Raw genomic sequence first — 22,868 nt, 5'->3', positions numbered from 1 at the left:
TCCGATCGGCATCATACAACGAACAAACCACTGGAGTTTGATCTACATCATACAATGTATGTTGACGTTATTAGGCATTTCCTGGGTCTCATTTTTCGCCATAACTTCATCGCTTCGCCACGGGCAAACCGTTCGACATATCAAAAATATCTTCGCAATTTAGCGTCCCCAATGTCTTGAGATCATGTTCACCGAGTTTGGTGGCAATCATATGGAAATCCTCAGAGGAGTATATCAAATTCCAGAGCATGCGCTTTTTAAACAGCCCTGAATAGCCGACTTCCTGTTGGGCGGAGCCTAAGACATGCAGCGTGAAAGTTGTTCAGCTCAATGAGTTCTATATGTGTACCGAGTTTCATATGAATACGTGCAAGTATGTGTGAGCTATACATCAAGCTTTCTGACAATTTTCCAGGGGGCGCCGTAGAGCCCCTGTGCCACGCCCGGGTCCCAGCCTCAGCGGCGTCCTAATGGCCGCAGGTTCCAATGTGCGTGCCGATTTTCAAGAGTTTTCGGGCACGTTAAGGCCCCCAAAAGTGCCCGGATGATTGAAATAAAAAAAAAAAAAAAAAAAAAAAATAATAATCCTTAGAAGAACAATAGGGCCCTGCGCCTTACTGGCTTGGGCCCTAATAACAATAACCAGTTCTTGATTAGTTATCAGACACATAAGCATAAAAATCATCTGTATCTATCCATAGTTAACCAGCTTCTCCCAAACGACCATGCTGGCTAACTAGTTTCACAATCTACCTTTTTCTGGTTAATATCATGGCAGCAACACCAGCACTAACCCTCACCATTTACTTGATATTTATAACTAAAACACAAATATTCTTGACAACTTTACTCTTAAAACAAAACACACTGCTATTATCTTTCTGTTGTTTCATAGGATCTCCCTGTTTCTCAGCACTAGTTCTCACTTTTGTTCTTTCCAGAGCAAATTCGAAAACTTTGCTTTATGGCCCTTAGTGATTCGGTCTCCTTAGTTCTCCTCATTTGTAAGTTGTTTTGAATAATAGCATCTGCTAAATGAATAAATGTAAATGGAATTGTAAACAGTGAGCCAAGCCATAACTGCAAAACACTGTCTCTGAAGAGAAGCCTGTCAGAAGCGCTAAATATCAGCTCGGTTTTGGATTTGGATTGGATTGCTCCTTGGAACAACTGAATACATCAAATGAAATACATAATTCTAAGACAGTTTTATTAATCCGGATGAAATATTTGCGTACTCCACATAAAACCGCAGCCTGACCCAAATATGCTGCCCCATATAGGCGAAGAAAATCAACATCAGCATTTCTTTTAAGACCTACACAAGAGCTTATATCAAAAAATATCACCCACGTCAAAATGACATTTCCAAATCAGAGCTGTCACAGAAGTATTAATAAAAGGTACAGTAGGAGGTGCGGGCTGCTGTACTACGATAAAGCTACTTGAGCCAGCACCAAAATACATGCATTAAAACACATTACAAGTCTCTATGCAGAGAGATTGTGGGTGACACTTGTGCACCATTTGTTGAGAAAATGTGGCTTGTGTATAGCACACTTTTGAGATGAAGAGACGATTTAGAGCACATGTGTTGCATGGCATCTGCGCAGAATCATATTAAATTTTGCTTGCATGATGGCAAAAAGTGAGAAGACTTGTGAGTGTGAGTGTGTGTGTTTCTAGTCCTCTGTGTAGGGATATCTGAGGGCAACAGCTGTGCTGAATTAATTGCTCTGCGTTTAAATTGCAAGCAAGTTCAGCCTGCCCATGCCAACTGGAGATAGTGGTAATTGATTCATACTTTCATTAAGGACAGATTAGGCCAAGGCAGCGGATGGGCAGCAGAAGTGCCTGGCCAAAACGCGCACACACATAGACACACACCGTAATCTATCAGCTTTGGAACTTATTAATACTACAAATGTCTTAAATCTTATTTGTTCTGCCTGCTTAAGGCTCTGTTTTTTTTTTATTTATTTTTTATTTTATTGCTGTATTGTATTTGTTGTACAGCACTTTGGTGTAACTCTGTTGCTTTTAAACGTGCTATAGAAATAAACTTTGACTTGACTTGACTTGACTACTACTAACCAAATCAGCATATTAGAATGATTTCTATAGGATCATGTGACACTGAAGACCGGAGTACTGATGCTGAAAAGTCAGCTTTGCCATCATAGATAACATTTAACATGTAATATAATTGTAATTATATTAAATATTTAAATTTTTTACTGCATTTTTGACCAAATAAATGCATCCTTGGTGAGCATAAGAGACTTTTTAAAAATGGAAATATTATTCCAAATATATACAAATACATTGTGTTATAATTTTTATGCGAAATAAGAGAATATCATGTCCCTATACGTATAAACTCATAATAATAATAATAAAAGAAACACAAACACAAAATAAACCAATTACTAATAATCTGTATTATAGTGCTATGGTTTTTGATAATGAATAATTAAAATTAGGAGGAAACAAATTTTCCTTTACCTTTTGCAATACAAAATAGCATTTCAGAAAATGGAAAAATAAATAAATACTTTTTTTGGGGGGGGGTTGGCTGCAAATAAACCGATTGTTCTGAACTTTCCAATAATATATATTTACATGTGCCTGCACACAATTACATGCCAATGATGCCTAATTCATGTTTGGGAACTTGGCCCACCAGCGACAGTAAAGCAATAAGGGCTCGAATTCAAATATTCAAAACTCTGTTACTTTGTTGTTTTTGTTCACCTCTTACTCAAGCATATGCTTCTCTCTGATACTGGAATAAAAGCACTTTGTTCTGTCAGCAGCAAATCCTGTTGGACAGTTGTCTCCGACTGCACAATTTTGTCCAGGATGTATCATTTGCTCTGTTACATAACGCAAACACTTAAGTGAAGCGTCTCACTTCAAAATCCCAGTGGACTTGGCTGGGGTGACGGAATGCAACATATTGTAGCATCTGTCAGCGTGGGTGCTCCAGAGAGGGTTTTGGCTGCATGAAACTTGTCCGTGAGCTGTAGTGTGAACTTGTAGTTTGTACTTTGGGGTGGGAGAGAAGGGCAGAGCTTGACAGAACCATCTGGCAGCAGGGGCTTGGAGGGTCAAACTCATTATCTTCATCTATTTGGAGTGAAACCACTGGCACCAAGTAGATCAGTGAGCCGCAAAGGTTATGCCAAGCCCTGTTGGCACCGGAGGCACAATATTCTCAAAAAACATTAGACTATGAGCACACACAGGCACTAGCAGGTGCACCTGTATGTCTGTTTGTAAATAATGAAATAAAAAGACACACAGATGCACTTCTGGCTGAAATGTAAAGTGCAGATAAACATAAATTATAATATCTAAAACGTAAATAGAAACAAACTAAATAATAATCATAAAATAAAATGATGCATTGTGATGCACTTTTTATTTGGCCATTAGATTAAAAAAAGTCTTTATTCTTAACAGTAGTAATAAGACACAAGTCTCTGATTTCCACTTAAAAATGTCATTAGAGTTGATGGAGCGATTCAGTTCTGGGAATCTGTTCGGTCTACCCATTTAAATAATATTTTATTTGCATCATCATGCAAAAAATATCAAAATGATTTATGAAATACACACTACCTTTCAAAAGTTTCAAAAGTCTAAGATTTGTGATAGAAATTAAATACTTATTGAGCAAGTATGCATAAATTGATCAAAACTGACAGTAAAGACACGTATAGTGTTTAAAGTTTTCTATTTAAATAAATGCTGTTCTTTTGAACTTGATAAAAGAATAAATGGACAAAAAAAATAATAATCAAGGTTTGCATAAAAATATTAAGCAGCAGAACTGTTTTCAACATTGATAATACTAAGAAAATCAGCATATCAGAATGATTTCTGAAGGATCATGTGACTGAAGACTGGAGTAATAATGCTGAAAATTCAGCTTTGTCCTTACAGGAATAAATGACATTTTAAAACATTAAAATAGAAAACTTTTACTATAGCCCTTTTTGACTGTATTTTTTATTAAATATTTGCATTCATGTTGAACATGAGACACTTTCAACCCCCAACATTTGAGCGCTAGTGTATAGGTAAACACTGCTATTTATAACTGTAAAGTTAGTTATGTAAATAAATGCAATATAAATCTCACCTCTTAAGACCCTACATAACACACAAATGCATAAATATATGTTGTCCAGTCCTATAGTTACAAAAACCATACACAAGCAACATAATACCAGCACGTTAGAAACCGTTCTTAACAACAGACCAGCAGCAATGTCCTTGACTAATGTTAACTGATCTCAAAGAGCAATGGTGGAAGTGTCCTGAGGCAAGGTTAAGGAAGAACACAATAACAACATTCAATCATTCAGTCAGTCAAAAACAATCCTACCCTACCCTAAAAACTTTCAAAGGCACAAGCTGCACTGTCATACCACCAAGATCAAACGCTGAAATTCCAATGAATCAAACAAGCGTTTCAGGAAGTGTGTTCACAATAAACCAAGCATTCAAGAGTACACAGCTGAGCGGCTTCAGATGAAACCTGACTTCATGAATCACCTATATAATTATCTTCAAGGGAGTGAATTCACAGTATGTGCAGTGTAACGTTGAGTAAACTACTGTGCGCGTGATTCACATTCCTCCTGTTTTGCCGATGGCAACTATAAAGTGCTTAAATATGATCCATAAATTCCTGCTCGGTCTGTTGTTAAACTTTGAATAAAGAGTGTAAAGATCAGTCTCACAGTGTTGATTTAGTGGGGTGTGGAGAAGACACAGGGATTATTACTATAGCCACTACAGACGAACAAACGGGGGCTGATTCAGGATTAGCTTTAATTGTTTCGTGAGTGAACCAATGAGAGAGGATTGTAAAGATTCTAAAATCTCACAACAGACCGAAACAAGGGATTAACAACAAGCTTGGGAAATGTCCAAGAAATGTTTCCAATTTTACAATAAAAGGTAAATACAACGTTTAAAAAGTTGAAAACGAAACATGTTTTTCTTTTCATTTCACTGCTCATACATCCATCTCACTCGATCACTCATACATTTTCATACATTCAAAGATTATTGTGACAGATTATTGGTCAGATTAAGGGATGCGCAAATATCCCTCACATAAACAGACAGCATGATGCCTCTGTATGACCACCATCTCGTATGATCTCACAAACAACATATGTGTCACTAACGTAATTACAGCTGATTACTGGGTAAGAGCTACACGTCACACATGGTAAATCATAGTATTACTCAAGATTGCATGAAATTAAAGACAAGTACATGCCTTGTATGTGTTTGACTCATCAAAGAGTCTAAAAGTTGGTCATCCATCAAAGCAGTATGGAATATAGTTCAGCGTTTCCCAACCTTTTTAGAATAATTTGCCTCATCAGCAAGTCCATAACACACAAAACATGAAATGTGATCTTTTTCATTTTATATTATGGCCTACTGGATTTCTTCAAAAAGGAAGTGAATATCTTAAACAAAAGGTTTAATAAAGCAAACCTCTTGTTTGGGAATCACTGATACAGGTCACCAAACACCTGCTGGTACACGTGAAGAGCCTCTGTGCATCGTCAGATTTACATGCCTCGTCAGCTGGTTATATGATTCAGGGGTGCGTCATGCCTGTGTTTTCTGTCTTAGACTCACGTACACACACACAAACACTCACCTGGTCTGCCCTCCTCTTTTTCAGATTTCATGCCCCCCACAGTGCCGGCTCCAGCGGGCTCCACTGTCAGCGCCGGTGCTTCTTCTCATAGCAAGAAAATTCAACTTGACCTCCCACACACTCACACACAGGTACACGTTTCACTCCTCCTTGACAGGTTACTAGGGAGGTGTTCCCGAGTGAGTATAAACAAGTTTGAGCCGGCTTCCTCTCTGAGCCCGTACACTTGTTCTGGGAGTTTCTTTTGGGCGTTTTCTAAAGTTCCCCACCCCCTCTACGCCCTTCCTACCTGTTCTTGCTCTCTGTTGCACAAACACACACACACCCACACTCCTCCTGGCCTAGAAGTTTCAGAGAGTTCAAAAGGGAAATGGCACTGCTTTTCCCAGCCGTGTTTGAACAGGCGCATTCATAAGACGGGGGAGGAGACAAACAGCTTTTCTGATCAGGTGAGAGGGCAGGTGAGTCTCTCTTCAGAGGCACCGCAGCTCCATCTAATGGTGGAAACAAGACACAGACTGACTGTTCTCTTCATTTTAAAGGAACAGTTCACCCAAAAATGAAAATTCTGTCATCATTTACTTACTCAAACTCTTATTAATTGTATTCTCTGTCATTTAATCAAAGTTAATGGGGACAAAGACTGTTGAGCACAAAAAGATTTTATAGAACCATGAAAGTAGTTCATACCACTTGAATTTACACAAATTATCATATAGTATACAAGTAGTTTTATGATGTTTTTTTTCTTTCATTTTTAAGTGATATTCACTTATTTAAAATAAGCTAAATATTACAATTAAAAGCACAACATAAGTAAAAACTATCAAATAAAATCATATGGTCTATTTCTATGGTCCGTTTATGATATTTTTAAAATCATTTTAATTGTCATACAAAATTAGCTAAAAAAATGTATCTATTATCAAACCCATTAATTCATAAAACGGAGAAAATTAAAATATAGAATATAAAATAACGTAAAAAGGGATCTATAGTAAATATAGATCCCCTTGTAATTTTCTGAGCTTCTCCCTTCCTTTGTATAGAAATTGAACATCCATGATATTCTGCTAAAGTTGAACATATTTTACACAACATTTATTCAAAATTAGCTAAAAATGACAAATAACAAACCTATTAATAGATTAAACTGATACTGTAAATGAACTACAAAATAAAAAAATTGACTATATGTGTATGTATATATGTGCATATACACTGTATATGTGTGTGTGTGTGTATTATGTGTGTGTATACAGCATATACTGTAATGTATTAATATTTATATGTATATGTATATATATATATATATATATATATATATATATATATATATATATTTTTTTTTTTTTTTTTTTTTTTTTTTTTTTTTTTGAGCTATTCACTTTATTTCATTCACTTTACCTTTCATTTAAGAAAGAAACTCAAACTAATTTGGAATAACGAGAGAGAGTAAATGATGACTGAACTATCTTTTTAAGGCATGTCAATCACTGTGACCCTTATAAACCCCACAAACTTGCTCTTTCTTGGACTAAAAGTATATCCACTTTTGTCCACCATCTTTCTCCCTCCACATCCCATAATTCTTTGCAGCAGGGATCTGTGGGACGTATTGTCAGATAAAGGGCTAGATGAGTGTCCTCTTTCTCATGGAACTAATGGAGCCACCGGCAGATAGGGGCCCACTCTCCATCACAGTGCACCGGCTTCAACCTACAGCAAGTGGCAGTCTCAAACACAGCCAGGCAGAAACACTCAAGGGCTCTCAGGGTCTTAACACTGACTCATCTCTCCTTTTATCACTCTCTCTTAAAGACCAGGATGCTGGTGCTGAGTTCAGAGTGCCTCATGGAAAAAAAATGACCAGTTCAAACACAAACAACTCAAATGTGATACTTTGAAGCATATGCTGTTTGTGTAATGAAGTGACCGCCTTAATATTAGACAGGATGGACCCAAGAGCTCTTGTGTGTTGATTAAATGTACACGTGTTCAGTAGGGAAAGCTCAGCTGGAGAGTATTTGTTGAGTTGTTGTTTTCCGAGGGGTGCTGCACATAAGTGAGCTTGTATGGGCACATGAGGCTGAAAAGTAATGAATTTAGTACATTAAAGCATCTCTAATACGGCTGCCTGCTTCCTTTTATTTCTCAGCTGCATAGATACAGTTGCCTGGCAGACCGAGCGTTATCTTTCAAAACAATTTAAGGCTCGGCTGAGAATAATGAAGCACTAACAGCAAGCACAACATCAATAATGTCTTTCACAAAGGGTGAAACGAACAATGCAAGGGAACAGAAAACAAACAGAAAAAAAGATTTAAAAAACAGGAGAGAAAGAGAAAGAACAGATAGAACAGAACGTTCCTGTGACAGCATCATCGTAAAGTGATGGCATCAGAAAATACCGTGATATGCTGACATACACTATGGTATGAATGGTAAAATATTGTCAAATGAGACATACTCAAAAATCTAAAAGAGTTGCGCAGCAGGCAGCCACATCAGCCAATTATCTCAAAATGACCAAATACGGGCTGATTAAACAGCCTGGCCAGCTTATGGGTCACTACAAGTCAAAATATCAGTACAAAACAGCACAGTATTACTATGGTACATGCCTAATAACAATAATACAATAACATCATTTTGGTATTTTTATTAGAATAGAATAGAACAAATGAGCGAGACAAAACAGAATTAAATTGAATAAAATAAACAGAACACAACACAATAAAACAAAAAATAACTGAATGGAGTAAAACAAAAGAATGAAAAAGACAAGAACGAAGTAGAACAAAACAAAAACAGAAAGGAATAGAACAAAACAAAATCAAAACAAATAAGAGATAAAAATAAAAATGAACAATTCAGACATGAACGGAACAGAAAACAGAACAGAAAATAACGGTAATGAATTAGATTACAACCCGCAACATACTGCGTTAGTAAACAGAATTTACAGTGTAACTTTTTTTGTAATTATAGTGTACCTATTCAGTACCTCGTGTAGGTATAAGGGAATAATATGTGCGGTTTGTTGAATAAAGGGGTAATAGAAATAACATTTCTACTGTAAGTATTTTGAAACTAAGGGGTACCTATTCTAATATTACTTTGTATGTAGGCTATACAACAATCTTATATTTGCAAACGATTTAGCAAAAACATACACTGTGTAGGCCTTCTTTTTTAACATGCTGGGTTATTGTTTCAATCCAAACGATTGGTTGAGACTGTTGGGTTAGGAAGCTGACTTGATTTGACCCAATTTGGGTTGATATCAGTAATAAATAACCCAACAGTCCTGAGTTAGGAACAGTGTTGCCAAGTCCACGGTTTTCCCAGGGAATTTTTACTGGGGAACCCCCCTCGAAACGCAATTGGGCTAGTTTTGAGTAGGAATTGGGCAGGTTTTGTTGTGAAAACCTGGCAACCCTGGTTAGGAATGTGGAGGTAAACGCGAACGGTTCTGTGTGCGTCGAAATCCGTGTCTGCAGTGCTTAAGATGGAAACGTGTGGAAAATGGGAAAATAAATGAAAAGTGCAGACGAGGGACAATTTTGAAACTGTCTGGAGTCTGTTCGTTTAAAACTGGACCAGTGAATGTGGGAACTGGAAACAGCTTGAATGGCACTTGAGACGAGTCTAATCGTGTCTGCGGCGCTCTTGACAGGAATATGTGGCGAAAATACAAGAAAACTAATCGAAGCGAAGAGGAGAGAGATTTTTGGAAACTGACAGGAATGTGTTCCTTTAAAACTGGAGGGTTTTGTCCGAGTATGTTCTCACAACATTGACGGCGATTGAAACCAGGAGCTGTGAACTAGTCAAAATAGTGCTTGAGGACGTGGATCAAAACGGTAAAATCAAAGACGGTAAAATCCTGTCAGTTTGCTATAGTTCTTGACTTTCAGTGTTTATTACTGTGTGTTTATTGACGTGATGGTTTGGCCATAATAGTTTAACTTCGTCAGTGGGTGAAAAAGATGAACAAATTGAACAGAATCTTAAATTTGTTCTTAAACAAGCTATCAAAAGAATTTGGTTTAACTATATAAGTTGTATAAGTATGGAGTTGCTGGTGTAATAAATTTGTATATTTTATTATCTGTTGCCTGTGTTGTTACTGTTATCATTTTGTGTGTGATTTTAATTTTAAAACCCAAATTTCAAATAAATATTTGAATTAAATAAAACAGTCACCATGTTTATTGATATGTTACCTGAAATATAATGTATGACCTACTGTATAAATAATAGTTTTAGAGCAATTTGTTGTAGCCACTTACCCTGTAACTACATGGAATAAGGGGGGTCAAGCACCACTTTAATTTACAGCCCGCAAATGTTGTATTTACACTGTAACTACATGGAATAAGGGAGGGACAAGTTGGGCTTAAACCCAGAACAAGTGTATATTTGCACAGTAATTACAGAGAAAAATATTGCACTAGTTTTAATTTAACTGTTTGATGGCCAATTAAACCCTCTTTTTTTTTTTACAGTATACATCCACTGAAATACAAATGTTGTATCATGTATTTTTTTTTTCTGTGAACAGCTGGAAAGAGGTAAGCTTGTTTTAAGCTGCATTGAACCTTGATGGTATATCAGGAAAAGTTATTTGGTGATAGTGGTGTTGGGAAGTTGCTGAGATCGACGAATATGCTTTCTTAAGGTAAGCTGACTTGTGAATAATAAATCATAGCTGAAGCTCATTAACTCATTTAACTAGATGTCCAGTTTTGTTGTTCAGTAATCTCCATCATGTTCCTTTAATAATAGAATGGTTAGGCCTATAATAAAATACCAATATAAAAGTATATTTTCTTTTTAAATCACTCCCAAACACAAGATTATCGTTTAGGTCATACCACGTAATATTAGAATATTTACCCCTTAGTTTCAAAATACTTACAGTATAAATGATTTGTAATTTTACAGGTTTTTATCCCTTTATTCCCCAAACGTCGCCATATTATTCCCCTATACCTACACGGAGGAACACTATAATTACAAAAATGATGCTGTAACTTCAGTTTACTTACACAGTTCTTTGCAGGTTGCAAATCTGGTTGTTACCCCCTTATTACCCAAACGTAACAGATTGTTCCCTTATACCTACACACACGTTCTTTATAGGTAATTACAGAAACGAACACTGTTAATCCAGTATACTTACGTAGTTCTTTGCGGGTTGTAATCAAAAGCTTTACCAAAATAACAAATTAATAGAAAAGACAGAAATAACAACATAAAATAGAAATGAAAAGAACAGAAATAAACAGAATAAAACAACAAAACAGAAGAAAACTAAAAGGATAGAGCTGATCAGAAATGAACAGAATTAAACAATATAGTGGAAAACAATAGTAGAAATGAACAGAACAAAACTGAAATGCACAGAACAGAAATGAACAGCAGAACAAAACAAGAAAACAGAATAAAACAGAAATGAACATAAGAGTAGAAAAAGAGCAGGACAGACTGCACAAACTAATACAAACGAGTATGTATATTATTAGTGTGGTGTATGCTAGTATAAAGCACATGCTAACACATGCCACGGGTGTCGTCAATGCATTAGCATGCAGTGTTCACCATCAGCCTGAGTGAAGTTGAAAATTATTCCCGGTACTGGTTCAAATGAAGACCCTCTATCATCCTACGAGGGTAGTTTGGCTTCTTTGTGATGTTGGCTTTGATAAAGACATAAAGATTATGATTTAGGAGGACAGCACTCTGGAGGAAAGGCAATAGAGAGTAACAGGCGTCATTATGTGTGGAAAATGGGATGTCTAGAATAAGACTTAGAGATTCTGTTCAATTCCCAGTTTGATCAATACACTTCATAATGACGCCTCCCTGCAGCGAGTGACATTACACGAATCAGACAAAGCTTTATTGTTTTCTCGGAAGATGACTCTCTCGCAATTTGTAGAAGTGCATTTCTTAGCCGCATACATATTTCTCCTCACAACCACATAAGCCGGGGGGGCTGAAAATCCAAAAGGACAATGGTTGTGTTTTATTTGCCTTTCAGCGTTGTGATGAATTACCTGCGTGTTCACAGCCTGTGGAAAATAAGCACTGTAACATTGCGCTAATGCATATTTGGAGATCTCACCTTTGTCAAGTGAAGAATCTGGAGTTCCAAAGTCCATCAAGCTTGACATGCCTGTCTGGAAAGTGAGATCAGAAACAACTGCCTTCTGCCGGTGGTGGAGCAAAGGATCTGCGAGACAGAAACACAAAAGATTTGATCGCTATGCTTCTCCAAGCTCGTTCGTTTTAACAGGTCCAAGCTAACAGCGAGGTTTGACATTTTCGCCTTTGTAAGTGGCCGAGGGTGGCAAAGTGCAGGCCTCCTACGACAAAAGCGTGCGGTGTGTGTCGCTGCGTCTCTGGTTCATGACTCACCGAGCATCTCACAGCTATTACTGCTCATCTGTAATTAACTCTGAAACAGTGACACGCACCACGCAAAAGCGCCACATCCACTGAATGGCTTTTAAAGACAAATAATCACTCTGTCCATGGCCCACGCTGCTGCCGTAATCAATGTGCATTGAAAGTGACAGGTAGCAATTTCATGTACAGTACAAGAACAACACACTGAATCATGATTTTTCCTCAGATCTGAAAGGGAAGAGGAAAGCTAACAATGTTCGTTTGATGAGAACGAAAAAAGTGCTGAGATTTACAACCACCATCAATCATTTTCCATTGCGCGGTAACGTAGACCCTGTGGGTTTCTCTGAAGCCACAAGGGATTTCAGTGTACCTGTGAAAATGGAACAAGGCCGGCGTATCAATCTTTCAATACGAGCATCATAAATAAATGGCTCGTGTCATATCACGCACCTTGCATCACCTGACGCCGACGTGGAGTGTACCGGTATGTCACTTCCGTGAGGAATTGTGTGCATTGCATGTCAATTATCACAGGTTTTGACAGGAGATATGAAATGGTGCTTGTCATTTTCCACATAATTATGTCAGACAGCGTTCATCCTTCGCCATTCCCTTTAACAGATACCACCTCAGCACTGCCTGTTCTTTCTTCCCCTCCCTCCCATGGCTCAGGCTTCACGGCCGGCTGCACACCTGAACTGATGCTGCTAATTGAAGTCTCTTCAAGTGCCCTTTTCCACTCTATCTCTGTATCTGCTCCTGTTACCTGCTATCACTTACACAGCACCTAATGTGACTTATTCTGTTCTTGGATGTGTTACACTATAAATTCCTCTTTTTCTCCCTCATTCCACAGTGCATTTTATCAGCTATAGCAGTCCTTCAGACTAATGACCGCCAGTACATAAGAAGATGACAAAGAGACCCCATCTTATGTATAGTATAAAACTTTCATTTTATTATTATTATTTATTTTATATAAAAAAATCTCGACCCTCTAACACTAACATTTCTATTCTGTCTACATGTTTTCTTTTCATTTATTATATAATAATAATAATAATAATAATAATAATAATAATAATAATAATAAATTAACTAACACTAGCTCTCTCAATTCTATTTCTATTCTACTTTTTATTCTTTTTAATTTATTATAAAATTTATTATATGTTTACAGAACAAGCGGGAACCCAGTGTGCCTGTAGCCTCCTCTATTTCTGTTTTATTAAGCAATAGAAAGTCTAAGGCCTTCTCAAGCCGTACGGCTGACCCATCTAACCTGCGGCCTATAATGCATCAATCTAAGATTGCTGTAGAGACAAAATGTAATTCCATCAAGTTAGCATTTTTAAACATTCGCTCACTTAAAAATAAATCATTTCTGATCAACGATTTAATAACCACAAACAACCTGGATTTTATGTTTTTAAATGAAACATGGTTAGAAGACGGCTGCAGTTCAACAGTCCTCACTGAAACAGCCCCTCCTAACTTTAATTTTATAAGTGTCTGCAGGACTGTTAGGAGAGGTGGAGGTGTAGCTGCTCTGTTTAAAGATGTTTATCAGTGCAAGCAAATGTCATTTGGTCAATATTCATCTTTTGAATACATAGGTATTGTGCTGAAAGGTGCTCCACACACCCTGTTTATCATTATTTACAGGCCTCCAAAATATTCTCCAGCCTTTGTTGATGATTTCACTGAACTGTTATCAATGATTTCCTCAGAGTTTGACTGTTTTGCTATTGCAGGGGATTTTAATATTCACATAGATAATGCAGAAATCAAAACTACAAAAGAAATTATAACTGTTTTAAACACTTTTGACCTGAGTCAGCATGTGCACGGACCAACACACAATCGTGGACACACTCTAGATTTACTCATCAGTAGAGGTCTAAACATCTCATCCATTGTAATTAAGGATGTAGCACTATCTGATCACTTCTGTATTTTCTTTGATATATCGATCTCGGTCACCACTGAATCTAGATCTGTCTCTATCAGAAAGAGATGCATTAACGACAACACTAGTGCGCTATTTATGGAGGCAATATCATTAACACCAAGCATTTCTGCAGACTCTGTTGATCTTCTCCTGGAGTCTTTTAACTCAAAAATTAAGAATGTTATTGATGATATTGCCCCGATAAAGGTCAGCAAGAAGACGGGGAAACAGAAATCAATTTGGAGAAAATCAACAGCAGTTCAGAGCATGAAAAGACAATGCAGAAAAGCTGAGCGGATGTGGCAGAAGACGAAACTTGAAATTCACTATAGCATCTATAAAGACAGCCTTCAAGCTTTCAATGTGGAACTAGCCACAGCTAGACAGACTTTCTTTTCAAACCTTATAAACAGTAACTTAAACAGCACCCGCACTCTTTTTGCGACTGTTGAGAGACTGACAAACCCCCCAAGTCAGATTCCCAGTGAAATGCTCTCCGACAGCAAATGCAATGAGTTTGCTTCCTTCTTTTCTGAGAAGATCAATAATATCAGAAAGGAGATTGGCACATCCTCAAGTTATGCAGAGGTCACACAGATTCGACCGCAATTTCAAAAAGAAGTGACTATGTGTGTTTTTAAAGAAATTGATAACAAAATTTTGGAAGAAATAGTACAGCACCTTAAATCTTCAACCTGCTATCTTGACACACTTCCCACATCCTTTTTCAAAAATGTGCTTAACTGTTTAGAAGCTGATCTCTTAGAAGTGGTGAACGCCTCACTTCTTTCTGGGACTTTTCCAAACTCCCTTAAAACTGCAGTTGTTAAGCCCCTTCTGAAAAAGCGCAATCTTGATAACACCATGTTGAGCAACTATAGACCCATATCAAATCTTCCTTTCATAGGTAAGATAATTGAAAAGGTAGTTTCTAATCAGCTGAACAACTACTTAAAGTCAAATGGATACCTGGACAATTTTCAATCTGGTTTCCGAGCACATCACAGCACAGAGACAGCACTCGTTAAGATAATAAATGATATTCGCGTCAATTCTGATTCTGGCAAAATATCAGTGCTGGTACTACTAGATCTTAGTGCTGCGTTTGACACTGTCGATCATAACATACTTTTAGAGAGACTGGAAAACTGGGTCGGGCTTTCTGGGATGGCACTCAAATGGTTCAGATCATACTTAGAAGGGAGAGGTTATTATGTGAGTATAGGAGAGCATAAGTCTAAGTGGACGGCCATGACATGTGGAGTCCCACAAGGCTCAATTCTTGCACCGCTCTTGTTTAACCTGTATATGCTCCCACTAAGTCAGATAATGAGGAAGAACCAAATTGCCTATCACAGCTATGCTGATGATACCCAGATTTACCTAGCCTTATCTCCAAATGACTACAGCCCCATTGACTCCCTCTGCCAATGCATTGATGAAATTAACAGTTGGATGTGCCAGAACTTTCTTCAGTTAAACAAGGAGAAAACTGAAATCATTGCATTTGGAAACAAAGATGAAGTTCTCAAGGTGAATGCATACCTTGACTCTAGGGGTCAAACAACTAAAAATCAAGTCAGAAATCTTGGAGTGATTCTGGAGACAGACCTTAGTTTCAGTAGTCATGTCAAAGCAATAACTAAATCAGCATACTATCACCTCAAAAATATTGCACGAATTAGATGTTTTGTTTCCAATCAAGACTTGGAGAAACTTGTTCATGCCTTTATCACCAGCAGGGTGGATTACTGTAATGGTCTCCTCACCGGCCTTCCCAAGAAGACCATTAGACAACTGCAGCTCATCCAGAACGCTGCTGCCAGGATTCTGACTAGAACCAGAAAATCTGAGCATATCACACCAGTCCTCAGGTCCTTACACTGGCTTCCAGTTACATTTAGGATTGATTTTAAAGTACTTTTACTCGTTTATAAGTCACTCAATGGCCTAGGACCTAAATATATTGCTGATATGCTCACTGAATATAAACCAAACAGACCACTCAGATCATTAGGATCGAGTCAGTTAGAAATACCAAGGGTTCACACAAAACAAGGGGAGTCTGCTTTTAGCTATTATGCGGCCCGCAGTTGGAACCAGCTTCCAGAAGAGATCAGATGTGCTAAAACATTAGCCACATTTAAATCAAGACTCAAAACTCATCTGTTTAACTGTGCATTTGTTGAATGAGCACTGTGCTATATGTCCCAACTGACTGCAATACATTTTATGTATAATCATTTTCTTTAAATTTATTTTAAATCATTTTCTATATCATTTTAAAATTCTTTGTTTTTATTATTTTTATTTCCATGTTTTTATTGCTTTTAATGTCTATTTCACTTTCTTTTATGTAAAGCACTTTGAATTACCACTGTGTATGAAATGTGCTATATAAATAAACTTGCCTTGCCTTGCCTAAAAAAATTAATATAAAAACCCTTGTAATGCGTTAGACTATCCATTAAACTTAACACCACTTACATATCGTAGCACTTTTGTTAGTGTGATTGCTTCTATTGTTCTCATTTGTAAGTCATCTGCTAAATGATTAAATGTAAATATAAATTTATCATTTGCAAAAATGTATAAAACAAAACAGAAATGAACTAAACAGAACAACAAAACAACAGAAATGAATAGAACAAACAGAACAAAACTAATTAACAAAAAAGAATAAAACAAAATAGAACAGAAATGAACAAAACTAAAATAAACAGAAATGGACATAAGATAATAAAATAACAGAATAAAAGATTACATTAATAACAAGTTTTAAAAAATATTGATTGTGAGCTATTTCATTAGTTGTTGTTAGTCTCAAGTCTACTTTATTTATAAAGCCCTTTCTACTACAAAGTAGACCAAAGGACTGTACAGCAACACAACAAAACTACAATAGTAATCAACAATAACAGAAAAACAATTAAAACAAGTTACATAATACAAAAATCAGCTATTAAAAGTCATAGAAAACAGTTATATTTTAACGCGAGATTTTAAAAACATCAACTGAGGGTGCAGATCTAATGTCAGGTGGAAGAGTATTCCACAGTCTTGGGCCAGCAACCGAAAATGCACGATCCCCTTTAGTTTTCAGACGAGTTTTCGGAATTGAGAGCAGTCAGCAGTTGAATGATCTTTGAGCTCTACAAGAGTTCATATGAATCAGGTTCTTAATATATTCTGGGGCCATATCATGGACAGCTTTAAAAACGTACAGCAACACCTTATACTCAATCCGATATTTATCATTAATGTTATTATGATTATTATTATTTTTAAAATACTATTTGTGTGAATGAATGAATGAATGAATCTAGATCCAACCCCAATTTTTCTTTTTTTTCCCTCAAAATTTTGTTTGGGATCTAACAAAAATTGTTGTAACCCTTACAGACCCCCTAGTGGTTGCAAGACTGACTGTTAAAGACCCCTGAGATTGAGGGTCCCTACAATCTTGGAAAACCTGAAAATATCAGGAATTTTAAAATTGATTTACATGTCTAAAATGCAATGGAAAATAATACAGTTTTTAAAAAAGTAAATAAAAACAGAATTAAAACAGACTCGAAAAGTAAAAGTTCTTAAAATATGGGAACCCCGTAGCTAAGAGGGGTCCATAAAGAAATATGTTTTCAGCCAGGCTGAGTCAATAATATCCCTGTTGTGTCATGGCATCATTTTTAGGAGTGGGTCTATGGTGATGAATGACTGAAATCATATTTCTGCTTTTTATGTCTGCGCAGTTCTGCAGACACTTTTGGTTACAAGGTAATGATTAAAACCCTTCATTATGGATTGAAAATGCCCTGTATCTAAGAGAGCCCTTCACAAATCTGTGCTTTGCTGGGTTACTAATGGCATGACAGATCCAGATGAAAGACTTAATGCATATTAATGACATTGAAATAGACAGTTTGTTGAAAAACTTTCCAAGTTAAAAAATCAAATAATGGTATTTGTGCATGAGTAATTGTGCATATAAGATTATACATAATAAGCACATTATTCCAGGCTTAATTATTTTTGGTGAACAGAGGCTGTTAAATAAATGGAGAGAATGAACCAATCATTACTATAATAGCTACCTGTTTAAATGAAGACTAAAGTGGATTTACTGACCCCTAACCTAATGCTCTTCTATTAGTATATAATACGTCTCTGTATTACTTTATGGAACTGTGTTCAGACTGAATTACTCTGTATTTGATCATCTTGAGTAATATTATAGATCTTCCTTTCAGTCTCTAAGTTTGGGAAATTTCTCCTAACAATGAAAGAGTCCCTGGACATAGAATACAAGCTATTTCTCTTTGGCATTAACCTTTGAGCACATGCTGGCAGATGTGGAAATCATCCACAGATGCTATATTTAATTTGATGTGAATGAAAAATGAGTCTGTTAGAGATACAAGGACTGTCCAATCAATAGGTTTTTCTGTCTTCAGATTCCAAGTAATGTCTAAGGTTTACGTTCCATGTAAAAACAAAATAAAATTGTATTAAATTTTATATGTATATAATTTTAGAATATAATTTTATTTTTTATTTGTTAAGTTGTGTTCTTTTTGTGTTTTATGGACAATACAATACAACCCATTGATAAATTGATAGACTGCATGTCCAACCCAAAATCACATCAGTCTTTTCCTATTTCCTCAGATTCAACTTGCTAATCCCCTCAGGACTGACTCATTTGAGAGATATTTACTGAATCTGTTGGAGGCACTCTGCACCCAACCCTGCTGAGATCATTCATTTCTGAAATATTTCTGTCACTAAGACCAAATAAAAGGACTATTTAGAACGAGGCTTTATAGAGTTAATTTTTCCCTTTTATACCACCAAAGTGCCATCCTCACGTTGCCTTTGGACAATTTAGAGACCCATTATCATTAAACTTTAACACATTCCAGACATTTCTGAATATCAAGACTGCTTACCCCAGCAATAATTCTGGTTGAATACAGGATCATTAAGATAAAATCTATTTTTCTGCCCTTTCCTATCACATTAGTACCACAAAAGCAGCCAAACATAAACATATCAGCTAAAGTGAAATAATACAGTCTGGAGTGTTCAGAGGATCATGTGCAACAGTACGCTGGCCTCCTCTGTTCTAGATATAACCCTTATATTAGGTCAAAGGTTATGAAAATAATGAAGACATACCATAAGGGCTTTGGGCATTTATCAGCCCAGCAAAACTAGTTAAATACCAGCATGGCCAGGCTGAGAGACCATCTTAAACTGGTTTCAACATGTTTCTTTTTTTTAGCAGGAATGAATATATATGCAACTAATAGACAATTACAGACAAATGCTCTGTCTGCTGGGAGCATTGCTATGAATACTGCTGACAAATAGCCAGGCCCCTAGCGCTCACTTCTGTCTCTCTGGCGACAGCCAAAATCCACACATACACACAGAGAGGTCGATTTTTCCTAGGTGGGCAAGAGGTCAACTTGGCCAGACTTGGAGGCAGCATATTGTCAATCGGTGCGTCTCTAGGAGCCCCAGCACTTCCTTATTAATGTATTAATGCAATACCTGTCAACACAATCTATCACTCAAGAAATCTTGACCAGTCACATGCTGACCTAGCTCAAAATACCTCTGTGGAGGGGGAGGGGCTTGTGCCTGATGATGTCACAGTCCGTTTCTGGTTGTGCGCTAGGCATTTAAATGAACTTTAAGATAATCGTGAGCAAGAAGATGGATTAATTGTATAGGCCTGGTTTGTTTGGATAAAACTAAAGCTGCAATTATCCCCTTCTTCAGCTGTTTGCTGATGCTAAACTCCTTTTGCATTCCATTACGGACGTGACAGTCTTTGCTTCTCTGTTGAAGCCACTAGTTAACGAGAAAACACACTGCATTATTAATCATCGCTAAGTGCATAGAGGAGTAAAAAGGACCATGAGAAAAGTCATAATAAAAGAATAAATATAAAAACAGTTCTTGCATAAAGGTGGGTCTAGATGCTTTAATATATAAAAAAATTGCTAATTCTTTGCACCTATTCCAGTCTATGCATTGTGTCATTGAAACAAGCAAACAGCAATATCATTTAAAAATCCTTTTAAAATGCTTTATGCAAGGCTTATGCAAATATTGTACACTGGTTAATGGCTTAAAACTCACATAAACTTTTATTGAAAGCAAAGAAAATAGCAATTGTTCTTAATTTTATCCTCCTTACTACATTAAGTATTCACCACAGCATATCCACACACTGGCACTTGTGAACATTTAATTCGGAGAAAGCCAATTAAATGTGCATTAGTGCCAGTGTGGTTTCAGATTTATTAATGCTGAATACCAAGTTTTCCACACTAAATAAATAAAAACATTTAGGGTTTTGCATTCCTGTCTGCATTCGTAAATTTAAACTAAGAGGCTGCAATTGAACTGTAACAACTTTTTAATAATATCAATTTAGATTTCATGATCAGAGGTGTAGATCCTTAAGGCTAGAGAAAATATCAATATGGTCAATATTATAAATCAATACTGTAAATCAAATTTCAAATTGCTGTTGAAATGATCTGTTTCTGACCTATATTTAATAATGAAAGTGCTATTTCTCATTAAAAGACATGAATGAAACATTATAGTTGCTGTACTCTCAGAACATGCCCACTTGATGTGTCTCAGACACAAACACGAACAAGTGGACCTCATCCAAATTCAGCGTGGAGGAATGCTGACAGTACAAAAAAAGCTTTTCTCACTTAGATGCATTACCCAGCAGTTACAGAGTATCATTAGTATGGCTATGCCGCAGATGGCATTGATGAATCGAAACAATCTTCTCTGCGATTAGGAGTTGTGGTAAAAGGGAGAAGGGTCGGAAAAACTTGTGGAAGGAGAAAAGCTTAAGGCAGCCTGAAAGCTGGGCCCTCCAATGGAGAGAGTTTTGTTTTTTGGCATTGATGGAGTACAGAAGGATATTGTGTGGGTTCAGAAGCTTAAAAATCCTTCATGCTACCATTTTAGAAAGTCTTCATGTTTGGTCTGCAACAGTGAAATCCTTAAGGCTAGATTTAGGGAAAACAAGCTAATTAATTTTACTACGAGTAAATTTAGAGTTAATATTACAAATCTAATTTTAGTGTGTGAATGGGCGAATGAGCGTCACCTACGCGTGATAAACTAATCCTTAGAGAAACAAAGTGGGCAAATGTAATCTTGAGCTGAAAACTGCAAAAAAAAAAGGGGGGGGGGGGGGAATGCACAGGTGATATACTTTTCCCCAAGCAGAAAAAAATGTAAATCTAATCTAACAAAATGTCCCAAGAGGCTATGTAAAATAGTGTAACTGTAAAAGTACTAAATTGAACACAGCAGCTCTACCATATATATATATATTTGGGGCTGGTAAGATTTTTTAAATGTTTTTGAAGCCTCTTAGGCTCACCAAGGCTGCATTTATTTGATCAAATAATACTGTGAGCTATTATTAGACTTAAAACAACTGTTGTCTATGTTGATGCATTTTATTTTCCTTACTTTTCTTTATTTTCAGAAGCCACTATTCCAGTTTTCAGTGTCACATGATTCTTCTGGAATCCTTCTAACATGCTGATTTGATGAATTTCTTTTTTGTTATCAATGTTGAACAAAGTTCAAAAGAACAGCATTTGAAATAGAAATCTTTTGAAACATTATAAATGTCTTTATTGTCTTTTAATCAATTTAATGCACCCTTTCTGAATATCAGTATTTATTTAATTATACATACTTTAATTACTACCTTTAATTATATATCTATACATATGTTCCGACTCCAAAACATTTTGGACCACTACACATAAATTCTACTTCCGTACCAGTCTACTTCCTGTCTGGTTTGTGACTGACCGGAATACCATTAATATGACACATGAGATCCTTTGGGCCCGTGTTCAGTGTCCTGATGGGTGCAAGTGATCAAAAGCTCAAGCCCAGTCTCCATCATCTCTCTCAACCCTCAGAAATTCAGTCCGAGTTCTGTCCCAGTGGACAGGATGTTGCCAACGGCTGGAAAAATGTTGTTTATTAATCGGTATTTATAGTCACGGACAACAGAGGAAATCAATAGCCACTGCATTCACTGCACATTAAGCCTGAGATGATGCTTCAAGGCCTGTGTGATTGACTGCCACACTGTGTGTGTGTGTGTGAATACTGTCAGCCTGAAACAATCCACTGTCCAGAGCAGAGGCTTTCCACAAACACACTCTCCGCCTCATCAGAAACCGGCCACTTCCATCATAGACAGATAAAAAGCAGCGGAGGGAATCAGTGACATCGATTCATTGAAAAGACTGTACTTCACCAGCAAAGTTTTACAAGGTTCACCAGCGAGAGCACTAACCAGTTAACAATGTAGCACAATATTGTTTGAAATGACAGTGTGATGAACTGTTGTTGCGATGAATTGGAACACTAATGGAAATTGACGTGAGAATTGTCAGCAGGTATGAGACGTGATTTGCCAGTTTCTTTAACGACAGCCGAGATTAGGATTTGGGTGGGGAATCAGTTCTGGATCAGCGTAAAAGGCCAGTGTCTGTTCTCAGATCATTAAACAGCACCATGATGCGACGCACACAAGGGGCAGATGGAATACAAAGGTCAGCAATTAAGCAGCATGAAACAGGCACAGACAGACGAAGCAGGGGGTGGGAAGAATCCCAAAAGCAATAAGCAGAAGATTACTGCTTTTCAGAGCTGTTTACAGAATTTGCAGCAATCTTATACAGTATGTAGCATTAACTGCTGGTCAAGGATCAGTTTCCCCTTCCCAAGTCCAAG

At 36.8% G+C, this 22,868-nt stretch overlaps 1 protein-coding gene across 5 annotated transcripts in view; it reads right to left on the bottom strand.

The window, feature by feature from the left end:
* kaznb (kazrin, periplakin interacting protein b) overlaps nucleotides 1-22,868 on the bottom strand; it is an 85,825-nt gene that overhangs the window by 25,977 nt on the left and 36,980 nt on the right. For 4 of the 5 annotated variants that reach the window (XR_013782904.1, XM_079393632.1, XM_079393635.1 and 1 more), the window contains exon 2: nucleotides 11,826-11,933. Coding sequence is in view for 4 of the 5 variants with exons in the window: in XM_079393632.1 (XP_079249758.1) it covers nucleotides 11,826-11,933 (108 nt within the window). In the remaining variant the exon portion in view is untranslated. Of the gene's footprint in view, nucleotides 1-5,692; nucleotides 6,094-11,825; nucleotides 11,934-22,868 lie in introns of those variants that run through there. The other variant, XM_079393636.1, reaches the window with a different exon arrangement.

The sequence above is a fragment of the Barbus barbus genome, assembly GCF_936440315.1.
Source record: "Barbus barbus genome assembly, chromosome: 35".
Classification (NCBI taxonomy): Eukaryota; Metazoa; Chordata; class Actinopteri; order Cypriniformes; family Cyprinidae; genus Barbus; species Barbus barbus.
Note: the sequence above shows the minus strand (reverse complement) of the source record. Positions and strands in the feature narration are given on the sequence as shown.